General features: G+C 41.1%; 1 protein-coding gene across 2 annotated transcripts in view; it reads left to right on the top strand.

Moving 5' to 3' along the window:
- The first annotated feature begins 4,947 nt into the window (after window positions 1-4,947).
- The window catches only part of UBA6 (ubiquitin like modifier activating enzyme 6), a 43,134-nt gene continuing 35,470 nt past the window's right edge, over window positions 4,948-12,611 (top strand). The window contains exons 1-7 of one of the 2 annotated variants that reach the window (XM_035135098.2): window positions 4,948-5,324; window positions 6,415-6,456; window positions 8,205-8,264; window positions 9,076-9,170; window positions 9,762-9,790; window positions 10,729-10,823; window positions 12,308-12,419. In XM_035135098.2, coding sequence (XP_034990989.1) covers window positions 8,224-8,264; window positions 9,076-9,170; window positions 9,762-9,790; window positions 10,729-10,823; window positions 12,308-12,419 — 372 coding nt within the window. In that variant the 5' untranslated portion in view covers window positions 4,948-5,324; window positions 6,415-6,456; window positions 8,205-8,223. The other variant, XM_060282244.1, reaches the window with a different exon arrangement.

Raw genomic sequence — 12,611 nt, 5'->3', positions numbered from 1 at the left:
GTGGGGGGAGTTTCTTGGCAATTCCATGGATTCCAGCCTATAAACTTTCAGGACTGGGATGGTTATGTTTCCAAAACTATGCTCCTAGTCTAAAAACATTTCCGTTTGTCTTCACTAAAAAAACATCCAAAGATCAAAGGTTTATGCAAAACTAGAAAAAATCACTTACTTGAGTGATGCAAAGGACAATGCCTTGAGCTATGGATATTGTTACTTTCTCCTAAATTGAGGTGTGGATAAATAATTCATTTTCAGTTAAGATCTAAGAGTAGTCAACTACCGGTATGTTGTACGCAGAGCAGGCCCACTGAAAATAATGCAGATGACTAAGCTAGGTCCTTTAATTTAAATGAGTAGAGTAAAACTTAAATCACTATTACCCTGAATGATTTAAGGGCAACTGCTTTTAATATTTCCAAAGATGGAGAATTCATCATTGCATGAAATGTGCATAACACCAGAGTCTCCTGGAACAGACTCTCTCCGAAGGTGGTGGACTCTCCTTCATTGGAGGTATTTAAGCTGAGGATGGGTGGCCACCTGACAGGGGTGCCTTAGTTGAGATTCTTGCATTGGAAGGGGTTGGACTAGATGACCCTTGGGGTCACTTCCAACTCTACAATTCAGTGATTCTATATGTATGTCTGCTATCTCCTCCAACACTGCAGCTTTTAGATTCTTACCAGATTCAGACACGGATGGCTATGTTTCTAGCCTATTTTTTCTCCTCCATACCTGCTTTGTTTTCCAACTACCTTTCACACTATTTTGTAACATTTTGGTTGGCATAATAAAAGTATTGTCCCAATATGATTTTTGGAATTTAATTTATCCTTGAATTTCATTTTAGCAGCTCACTGGTAACTTCTTTCTCAGTGCCATGGCCATTAGCATGGTGGGTGCAGGGGGGGGCAGCTGCCCCCCAATCAATAAATAAAAATATTTAACTAACGACCAATTGTATTGCAGATAACTTGGTTCTAACCCCCCCAATAAATCCAGGCTATGCACATGCTCAGTGTCCTATATTTGAAAAGCTCCTGCCTATTGGTGCTAATGATTCAATACAAGAACATTGAGAAAAGAAATAAAGGAACTCTGAAGGAGGATCTTCTTTATCTTTTAAGATTAAATAATGGAAGAAACTTATCACAACATACTTTTGTTGGGTCATCTTTCTACATTTCTCTCTCTAAATCACTCATTAAACCATTTTTATACATACTGAAGTATATCAGTAGCTTTTTAACTTGTCTGCAGATGCCAATCAAGTACGAAACAACAAAAATGAGGAAGACAGACTTCCATTTCAGATTGTGGTTTTGTGGCTGCAAGGAGGCAAGCACAGAGAACTCTTTCACTGAGTTCACATGGGGGGCGGGGAATTCTGTTGAGGGTTACCATATACACCATCTTACACAAGTCCACCTTTGCTACTGCAGGTGAACAGATTCCCACTTGCATCTTAAGAAGGTCACAGGGAAAAGGTGTGGTTACAGAGGATTTAAATGGAGATTCTAACAAACCCTACAGCTGCAACACTAATTCCCGAAGGCCTCTACAGTATTGTGAAATCCATGACTTCCTTTCACTCAGTTTCACTTCGTCTGGTAACACTTGATGGGTTGCAGAAGCCAAAACTTTCACCATATAATTATAATATAATTTCAGACACATTTCATATTGTTTGTGGTGAGGTTTTCTTTTTCTTTTTCAAAAAATTAATTAGACTTTTGTGGATTATAGGCACAGCTAAATATTACATGTTCTAATGCAGTGTTTTTTTAGTTTTTAAACTTTGATATTTCTATTCTGAGTTTCCAATTTGTTATATATACATGTGTGTGTGTGTGTGTGTACACACACACACACACACACACACACACACGTGTCCTAGCCAATTAAGAATGTAACCAGATTTTTAAGATTGGAGAAAGGGTTATTGCATGGGTCAGCAACCTTTTTCAGCTGTTGGCTGGCCCACCGTCCCTCAGACCATGTGGTGGGCCAGACTATATGGGGGGGGATGAACTAATTTCTATGCCCCGCAAATAACCCAGAGATGCATTTAAAATAAAAGCACACATTCTACTCATGTAAAAACACCAGGCAGGCCCCACAAATAACCCAGAGATGCATTTAAAATAAAAGCACACATTCTACTCATGTAAAAACACGCTGATCCCGGACCATCTGTGGGCTGGATTGAGAAGGCGATTGGGCCTTAGGTTGCCTACCCCTGGGTTATTGTTTCACTTGTGTAAGGTATTTGCCTTTACCCATCTTAGATTGACATTCTTCAGCTATAGAATATTCCAGGCATGTCCAACAGGTAGATCCTGATCTACTGGTAGATCACTGGACATCTGTGGTAGATCACTGGTAGATCACTGGCACCCCCCAAAGAAGCTCAGCAACTTTGGCTCCCTCTACATCTTTGCAGGCTTCTTATCAACAGGACATCTTTGCATTATGCATTTATAAATTTACTAATAAAAAGTACATAAACGTTGCCTGATTTGTTTTGCTTTCAATCTATATTTCAAGATCTTCTTTCCTGATAGGCCATCAGACAGCCCAGGGGACTCCTTTATTAATTTCTAATGTGTTTGTCAGCCTGCTTTTCTCTCTGCTTGGTTTCAGTGTTAATTTACAGCTAATATCACCAGTAAAACTATATCTGATGAATAAACATTAGACCCTGTTTCAAGTGTTATTAAAAATGTGTTTTGAAACATCCCCGTTTCCTTTGGTGTGAATGATAATTTTCATTGATGTTCGCAACAGTTTGTTTTCATGTTGTTTATGTAGCAAATACTGGTATGAGCTAGTCAGTCTATGGGTTCTTACATGCAGCCTGACCTCACACTTCCCTATCTGCTCAACCTATAAAGCTACAGCCCTGCATTGGCCCTGGCAACTGAGTTGTTGTTAGAATTATAGAATCATAGAGTTGGAAGAGACCACAAGGGCCATCCAGTCCAACCCCCTGCCAAGCAGGAAACACCATCAAAGCATTCTTGACATATGCCTGTCAAGCCTCTGCTTAAAGACCTCCAAAGGAGACTCCACCACACTCCTTGGGAGCAAATTCCACTGCCGAACAGCTCTTACTGTCAGGAAGTTCTTCCTAATGTTTAGGTGGAATCTTATTTCTTGTAGTTTGAATCCATTGCTCCGTGTCCGCTTCTCTGGAGCAGCAGAAAACAACCTTTCTCCCTCCTCTATATGGCATCCTTTTATATATTGCTGTTGCTGTTGCTGTTGTTAGCTACTGGGCCAAGTTCAATGTGTTTCTATTAGTTCAGAAAGACCTTAGTAACTTGATTTACTCATGATATTACCCTACCACACATGCACCCACTTAACCACTTCAATCGTTAAACTTTGGAACTCCCGGCCTATTGAGATCAAGCAGGCACCTTCACTGTACTCTTTTTGGGTAAAGGTAAAGGGACCCCTGACCATTAGGCCCAGTCGTGACCGACTCTGGGGTTGCGGCGCTCATCTCGCATTATTGGCCGAGGGAGCCGGCGTACAGCTTCCAGGTCATGTGGCCAACATGACAATGCCGCTTCTGGCAAATCAGAACAGCACATGGAAACGCTGTTTACCTTCCCGCTGTCTGTAGAGGGTCCTATTTATCTACTTGCATTTTGACGTGCTTTCGAACTGCTAGGTTGGCAGGAGCTGGGACCAAGCAACGGGAGCTCACCCTGTCACAGGAATTCGAACAGCCGACCTTCTGATCGGCAAGCCCTAGGCTCAGTGGTTTAACCCACTGCGCCACTATTTTTGACACCTGCTAAAAACATTCTTGTGTAGGCAAGCCTACCCAGATGCTTAGAAATGTGAGGTAGTTTTAATCTGTTTTAGCACTTTTAAGTTTAGGTGGCAAGTGCGGCAGGAAGATTCAAGGACGATCAAAGAAACATTTAAACATTTCAGTGTAGTATCGTATCAAATTATTATTTTTCATATATGTGGATTAATATGAAGGGTGGTTTACAAATTTAATTAACAACAACAACAACAACAAATCTCTTTTCAAAACGAGAGCAAGACCACATAGACAATTCTTCCACAGTTCTGCACAATGTAATGTTGAGAACTGGGATTTTCAACTCTGACAGATACAAAAGATCAGAAAAGACCAAGGCAAAGGTGAAGGTGAGACGAGTTTGTCTCAAATTAGACCTAAAATAAATGAGTTTAGTTGGCAAAAGCAAACTCACACCTCTCCCTGAGTTTGTATAAATACATAGGGTACACATGTAGTAAGAGTCTCGTTCATCATTATATTTTTTTTTGGGGGGGGGGGTGGCATTCATGTTCTTATGCAGCTGCATTGCCTATACCAGGCATCCCCAAACTGTGGCCCTCCAGATGTTTTGGCCTACAACTCCCATGATCCCTAGCTAACAGGATCAATGGTCAGGGAAGATGGGAGTTGTAGTTCAAAACATCTGGAGGGCCAAAGTTTGGGGATGCCTGGCCTATACTTTCTGGATGCCCCATGATCCTATTACAAAGTAGTCTTGTCCTATGTTACACATCAAGCACTGCTGGTTGTTTCTTTTTCCCTTTCGTCTTCCAATGTATTTCTTATCAATAAGAAAATTCGGCATGGGAAATTTTCATTCTGAAAGTGTGGCGGGGTGTGTGTGCGTGGAGAGTCCGAGATCCTACTTACTGCTTCAGAGAATTGTCATCGGGATATCTATGTGCAATCATGAGGACTAGAAACGAATGAAAACCAGTCACAAAAAAAAGTCGGGAGAAGGTTGAGAGCCGCCGCCGCTGCTGCTGCTGCCCTACCGACCCGACAGGGCGCTCCTCCTCCCTCGCGCCCGCCTTTCTTTCACACGAGCGCGTCAGTCACGCGTCGTTCGCGCCTCCTCCTCCTCTTCACGGTGCTTTTTTTTGCATTTGAAAACACGCAACGACTGGCAAAGCCCCGGCCTACCTGCCTGAGGAGAACCGCGCGCGGCGGTTGGCGGCGAGAAGGGGAGGCCTCCGTCCTGGCAGGAGGCGGACGGAGTGTCGCTTCGGCTCCCGGATTGGCCTGCGAGGCGCCGCGGGCCCGGCCTCCCTGCACCCGGGAAGGGCGCCGCGGGGCGGAGCGAGGCCGGGCGGGAGGGCGCTGCTTTCCTCGCCGGCTTCGGAGCTGCGGCCGACGACGCTTCCTCCTTTTCCTCATCGCCCTGCTCGCCTCCCCCGTCGCTTCCTCTTCTTCCCTCAGGGCCTGAGGTTCGGGGCAGCCGGAGCGCCGCGTGACGGGGCGGAGAGGCAGCCGGCGGCAGCGGCGAGGAGGGTGTCGTCGGGTGAGGAATCAGCCGAGGCGCGGGGCCTCTGCGGCGAGGGAGGCCGGCCGGGCCTTCGCTTGGCCGAGGGGACCTGTCCGACCGGGTGGGGAGGGGATGATTTTTTTGGGGGGGGGCGTCTTCACAGGCCTTAGCATCCCCCCCCCCAGTCCCACAGCCTAAACCTGGGACGGGAGGAAGGAGGGAAGCCGTGGCGTGACAGGGAGTATGTCGCACATGGCAATTTTTATTTTTTGGTTCGACGTGAATTCGGGTGGGGGGAAGGGGCTGTCCATGACTCGGTCCCCCCCTCCCAAATTAAAATCAAATACCAGGTTTCAGTTTCTATCATTACAGCCCCACCCCATCCAAAGCTCAATGCCAGGCTTCAGCTTTTTATAAGTTACATCCCCGCTTCAAATCCAAAATTCAGGGCCAGGTTTCAGCTTCTAGAATTATCACCCCCGCCAAAAATACCCAAAATTCAATGCTAGGCTTCAGCTTCCATAGCTACAACCCCAATCCAAAATTCAATGCCAGATTTCAGTTTCTAGAATTACATGCCCCCTCTCAAAAAATAATAATCCAAAATTCAATGTCGGATTCTAGGATTACGTGCCCCCTCTCCAAAAGGATTCAATGCCAGGTTTCAGCTTCTAGAATTACACCCCCACCCCCTTCCAAATTAAATTTCAGCTTCCATAATTACATTACGCCCCAAAATTAAAAATTCTATGCTACATTTCAACTTTCATAATCACCCTCCCTAATAATAATAATAATAATAATTCAGTGCCATATTTCATGGGCGTAGCCACCATTTATGTTGTGGGGCAGGCTTCATGTGGGGGTGGGGCAAACCTCAGTTAAGTATTTTTATTGATTTACTTGATGGGGGGCAGCTGCTTCCCTGCCCCCCCTGGCTACGCCCATGCCATATTTCAACTTCCATTAATCCAAGTGTTAGTCCTTAAGGAACTGGAAAGAAAACCCACCCCAAACTCTTCATTGTTTCTGGAAGACAAGAAGTAATAATCATCATGGATGTGCAGAGTGTGTACCACTCTGTTGTTGTTGAACCTTTCTCTTTCTCTCTCTCCCTGCATCAAAGACTGTGTGCGCCTTGCGACAGAACTGTGAAATTTGGAGGCAGGTAAGGCTGCTGTATCTATACCTGAGTTGTTGCTCCAGGTTTGCTTTTCTGTTACTATTTCCGTGGGCATATGTGCAAGGCAGTGACCGAAATGGAGGGGCTAGGCCAGGGGTCAGCAAACTTTTTCAGCAGGGGGCCGGTCCCCTGCCCCTCAGACCATGTGGGGTAGGCAACCTAAGGCCCGGGGGCTGGATGCGGCCCAATCGCCTTCTCAATCTGGCCCATGGACGGTCCGGGAATCAGCGTGTTTTTACATGAGTAGAATGTGTGCTTTTATTTAAAATGCATCTCTGGGTTATTTGTGGGGCATAGGAATTCGTTCACCACCCCCAATATAGTCCTCCACCCCCCCAAGGTCTGAGGGATAGTGGACCGGCCTCCTGCTTCATTTTCGGTTAAACAAATACCGTATTGTGTTTCAACACAGACTTGAATGGGTCACAAGAGATAAATTCTCTCCTGTTTGGAATGGAGTGAAAAGGTCCATCTCATCTAAAGATCTATTCAGTGTTTATTAGAGCTCCACCTCTGCAACACTCCATTTCCCAAAAATATAAGGCTTATGTCTCTATTTCTATGCTTTATGACAGGAAGAATGACTCCTGTGCTTCTTAAAACCAACCTTTGGTTGAAACAGGAAGTGGAGATGTTTCTTCTGTGCAGCCCCTCAGAACTCAAAAACTGCCTGAAAACGGACATAAGTAGCAGTTTCATATGCACTGAAGGCCTTCAAAGTATATGCTACCGTGTTTCTCCGAAAATAAGACACGTTCTTATATCCATTTATCCTCAAAAAACACACACTATGGCTTATTTTCAGGGAATGTCCTATTTTTTTCCTCCTCCTGCTGCGGCCGGCATTGCTGCTGCGCCTAGCACTATGTCTTATTTTCAGGGTATGGCTTATATTCCTTGAATGCTTAAAAATCCTGCTACGGCTTATCTCTCCCCCCTCCCCCCCCAATATACAAGGTTGAAATGCATCTATGTTTCTTAAAACACTGATTTTAGCAGACATACAATATTGGATTCTAATAAGTACTTATTAAAGGGATTATCTTTTGAAGCAAACCTAGGAGACTTGCAGGTCCTTAAGGATTTAAAATTGTTTCTTTTTTAGTCCCTTACAATATAGGTTTCAAAAAACAATGATTTTTTCCCCCTGTCTTTCTAGAAATAATCAACAAGGAAAGGGTGCTCTTGCTAGTTCCTTACGTTTGGCAGATACTGCATGGTAGCCATTGTCTCAGTGCTCCATTCCCATATCTAAATTTCTAACATTTAAGCCTCTTGTTTTTCTAATATGGGTTATACTCCCTCCTTGCAGGGTAGGGACCATATCAACCGTGTTGTTGCGTAGTCCAATATTATTAAAATACTTATTTTTGTACATAACTATGCAGTTTATTTCTGTTCATATATTTTCATGTACCCTGTTTCTCATATTTTAAGACATACCCATAAAATAAGCCATAGCAGGATTTTTAAGCATTCAAGGAATATAAGCCATACCCCAAAAATAAGACATAGTGATAGGCGCAGCAGCAATGCTGGCCGCGGCAGGAGGAGGAGGAAAAAAATAAGACATCCCTTGAAAATAACCCATAGTGTGTGTTTTTGAGGAAAAAATAAATATAAGACATGTCTTATAATATGAGAAACACGGTATTAACTCAGTTGAGAAAACAAAAGTGAATGAACTGTGTTGCTTTTTTGTTGGTGATCACACCTATCTTTTTTATTTCTAGTCCAAGCAAATATATCATAATGGCAGCAGATTCTATGGAAATTGATGATGCTTTGTACAGGTAAGTAATTGAGCAACATAGTGAAGCATAGTAGATTCATAATAGTACTAATGATGGATTTGGCTTGTTTTCGCTAAAGTTCAAATACTAGTGGTTCCTGATGTATGGAACACACCATAGCTGCCATGGTTCTTGATCTTCAATGGTGTCTAGCTATTGTCAGCTTGCTATTACAACGGTTGAGTAGTCTATATTGGCACGACTGAAAAGCCTTTGTTGCAATGACTGAAGAGCAAATTCAAATAGCATTTGCTGATTATGTGATAACCTTCAAAACTTGGGCAAGTCTTTTGTACTGTGTTTAAAGAACAATGCATAATCTCATGTAAAACTATGTTTAAGGAACCCCTTAATTATTTTCTGTACTTGACTTAAGTTGCATTTTCTTTAGATAGAATGCCTTTATCGTCATGTGCAGATACAATGGCCTAGCTTGGAAATTAAAAATGGCAATGTTCTTGACTCAGCACCATAGATTACTTTTGCTGTAGTCCTCCACACAGACTGCTTGAATCCCATTTCATCTGCATGCAGGTTTACAGCCTTTGTGCTTAGTACTCTCATGAGTTAGAATACAAAAGAAAGGCAAATATTCTGAAAATCATGTTACTGCTGTATCCTTTATGTTGAAAGTACCAGTGGTAATGGTTATTTTGTGTTGAAACTCTGTACCCTGTGATGTCCTGATGTCAAATTATCTTTTTCCACTTGGATCCTCTTTGTTAAGTAGTCTCATTTGTAGAAGGGATCATGCCACTGATTAATTGTTTTATGGCTATTTACTCTTTTTTCTTTTCTTAATTGTACATAGTCGGCAGAGGTATGTTCTTGGAGACACAGCAATGCAGAAGATGGCTCAGTCCCATGTGTTCCTGAGTGGAATGGGTGGGCTTGGAGTGGAGATAGGTAATTTAAGAAACACCATTTTTCTCCCTGTTGTACATTTTGTAAGGATAAAATTTACATATTAAAATGTGCATAAATTTACATTGTGCTAAGTTTTAAGTCTTTAATGAATGTTTTGTTGACTTCGGGATTTGTTTATATGGCTGATATCTTTGTTACAGATTATAATGAAAGTGGAATTGCATAGAATTTCTGTGGCTAATCTTTTAACAGTTGTGTAATTCATAGGGATAGGATTGAGAAGGAATTACTGTTTTTCAAAGATGATGGAGCAGTTAAAAAATTGAATTACAGTGGTACCTTGGTTTACAACCATAATCCATTCCGGAGGTCCAGTTGTAAACCAAAACAGCTTGTAACCCAAGGCGCACTTTCGCCAATGGGGCCTCCCCCTCCAAAAAAAGGGTTGTAATTTAAACAAAAGGGGGTTGCAATCCAGAAAAAGGGACACACACTTCTGGGTTTGACGTGGTTGTAATCCAAAACAGTTGTAATCCAGAATGGCTGCAAACCCAAGGTACCACTGTATTGCCAAAGGGTCTTGATGAAAATTATCTAATAAATAAATTTTATAATATTCATCTTTTTCAGCTAAGAACATAGTTCTTGCAGGAATAAAGGTAAGGAGAATGATTTTTTCTAAGTAAATTTTCTTTTAAAATTAGAATGTTTCCTCAGATAACTGAGGATACTTTCATAGATTTCAGCCATTACCATTTCCCTAGTAAAATGTTATTAACACAAGTTTCCTAAATGTGGCATGCCAACAGATTTGACCGCAGTGCTGGAGTGTCCAAGATGAAGCAATGGTTTCTGTGGGAAGAGTAGCTGTGGATGTGCCACTATCTAAGCACTGGCATGCTAGAGGATAGGGCTGCTCTCTGCTCTCCAAGAGGCATTATGGGTTTTTGTTTTCCATTGACTTCAAGAATTCCATCTTGATAGTTCTGCTTTAAAAACAACCGAAATGCATTGACTATTTTTAGGCATCTTGGTTCTATTAGATGGCAACTAAAACTGGTAAAGGACCTCAAATATTATTATTTTATAAATCAATACCTGCAGCATATGGGATCTTTTTAAGCATTTAGAACTTGTCCTTAAGCTACTTTTTGTAGCGTTGTATATGTGCTGGCATGGATTAAAAAAAACACAATTGGAGAGGTGAAGAGCAAGGACAGTCCAGAATAGAAGAAAATGGTCCTGTCTTGGGACAGTGGGAAGTGTTTGCTCTTCCAAAACTCAGTAATATATTCTTAATATTCCTCAGCACCAGAAGTCTTCATTTAGGATTTCTGCATTTTAAATTTGGTCACTGCATTTCAGTGTCCTTTGCAGTGCTGAATGAATCCTCCCTCTGATGGTGCTTCACTACGTACTTTTGCAGATTAATTTTTGTTGCTAGATAACAGTGTCCCTTCACTGTAAAACAAATGAAATGTCTAGGTTGGCCCTATGCCATAAACTTGATAAATTCACATGACTTGTAATCACAGTGTACAAAACATTATATAATTGCCACTAAATTTTAATCTTGTATCCCTTATCCTTTCCGAAGGCTCTTACCATCCATGATACCAAGCAGTGCAAGACGTGGGATTTAGGGACAAACTTTTTTGTTCGTGAAGATGATGTTCTAAATTTAAGAAACAGGTGTGTGTACAATTCTTCACAAATACCGTAAGCTTTTGAAGGTTTTTGTCCGACTTTGTACCAGTTTTAAGTACATTATTATTATTATTATTATTATTATTATTATTATTATTATTAAATGTCACTTTCAAGAAAAATTGGATTGATTCCTGTTAGCTTTTTGCAGCAGAGAAGCTGGAATTGCATTTATGGTATCTTTCATGGATTTTTTAAAAATTTTTTAAAAGAATGAGTGCAATTATCCTGCAGAATTGGTACAGTATTGTTTTGTGTGAAGGAGTAAAGCCACACCATTGTCTGTGCTGAATAGATGATATGTGGGAACTAAGGATATACAGTAGCTGCTTATTTTTTGTGCTACAATTTTACATTAGTAACTAATACTGTATGGATGTATCCCTTTTTCAGTTGAAAGCAATATCAAAGGAAAGCAGTATGATACAAAATGCTTTAATCAATTTACTTTTACATATAATCTAGTACTTAAAAAAGCCACAATACTATGGTAAAATTATTATAAACATTGTTTGACAAAATGATATGCTTAAAAATGTGATCACCACTATATATGGTAAATAATATTTCCAGTTGCTGGATGTGTTTCAGCCTTGTGGTCTTTCTCTAGTGGCATCAATGTTGCAAATAGTGGGTTAAGAACAGCAAAAGTAAGACAGGGCATTTCAGGCTTTTATAGATTGAGAGTCGTATCCTTGAAGGATTTTCTCCTCTGTTAAGATTCACTGCATGAAACAATACATTTCTGTGAACGGAAAACTTGCTGTGGCAAAATACAGCAGTGGAAAACTTTACAGCACACATAACTATAATATTTCCTCAGTGAAACATTTTCTTCAATAGATAATGCATTTATACCTAAAGTATAGTGTGAAATATCTTTCAGAGGGACAAATTTGACTTTTAACAAAGCAAAGTTCCGTGTAAAGCCTGCAATTAAAATGATGGTCGGTGACAGATCACTGTTGCACATTTAACTTGACCTTTGTAGTTAAAAGTTGAATCAGAAGCACAGGTAACTTAAGTAAAACCTTAGCTTAACCAGCTGATGTTGGCTAAGATAGACCAGCTTGGCCAATGATGATGGGAGTTAGTCCAAGAACTTGTGGAGTGTCCCACTTTGGTTGCCCCTAGGTAAAATCATTTCGTCAGTGAAACATTTTCTTCAGTAGATAATGCTGAACTCGTTTTCAAAATCATGTGATCAAAGTTAAATACATACATACATACTGAGTTCACACAGTTTTATAAATAACTGGTTTTCTGGTACATAATCTCTCAACTAGGTAGCAATGTTTTCCTAATTTGGATGATTGGTACTTTTCAACCTTCCAGAAAGTTGGTGTACTAATCATGGCTGACTTGAACATTTATATTAGCAGGTGCTCTAGTAATGTTTGGTGCCATATTTGAATGGCTGAACTTAAAGGTATAACCTATTGATAATGCAACTGGAAAATGTATTTCAGAGGTGAGGCATCACTTCATCACATTGCAGAGCTAAACCCATATGTCCAGGTGATGTCATCAACTGCCCCTTTAAATGAAGTTACAGACATCTCTTTCCTCAGAAAGTACCAGGTATGTGGCATGCATTTGAAACATCTGTCCTCTTTTCAGGGGTCTGCAAATTTTGGCTGTTTGTGGTAGCCAATCATTATTTGTGACTATTCCTGACTTTCCTTACCCTTCCCAGAGTCCCTTTGCAAATACAAAATACTTGAGAAAGGGGTAGGTTCACTATCTCACTTTTCTGGGAGGGATTTAAAGGTA

This window comes from Zootoca vivipara, chromosome 13, assembly GCF_963506605.1.
Source record: "Zootoca vivipara chromosome 13, rZooViv1.1, whole genome shotgun sequence".
Lineage (NCBI taxonomy): Eukaryota > Metazoa > Chordata > Lepidosauria > Squamata > Lacertidae > Zootoca > Zootoca vivipara.
This window is presented reverse-complemented; position numbering and strand designations above follow the sequence as displayed.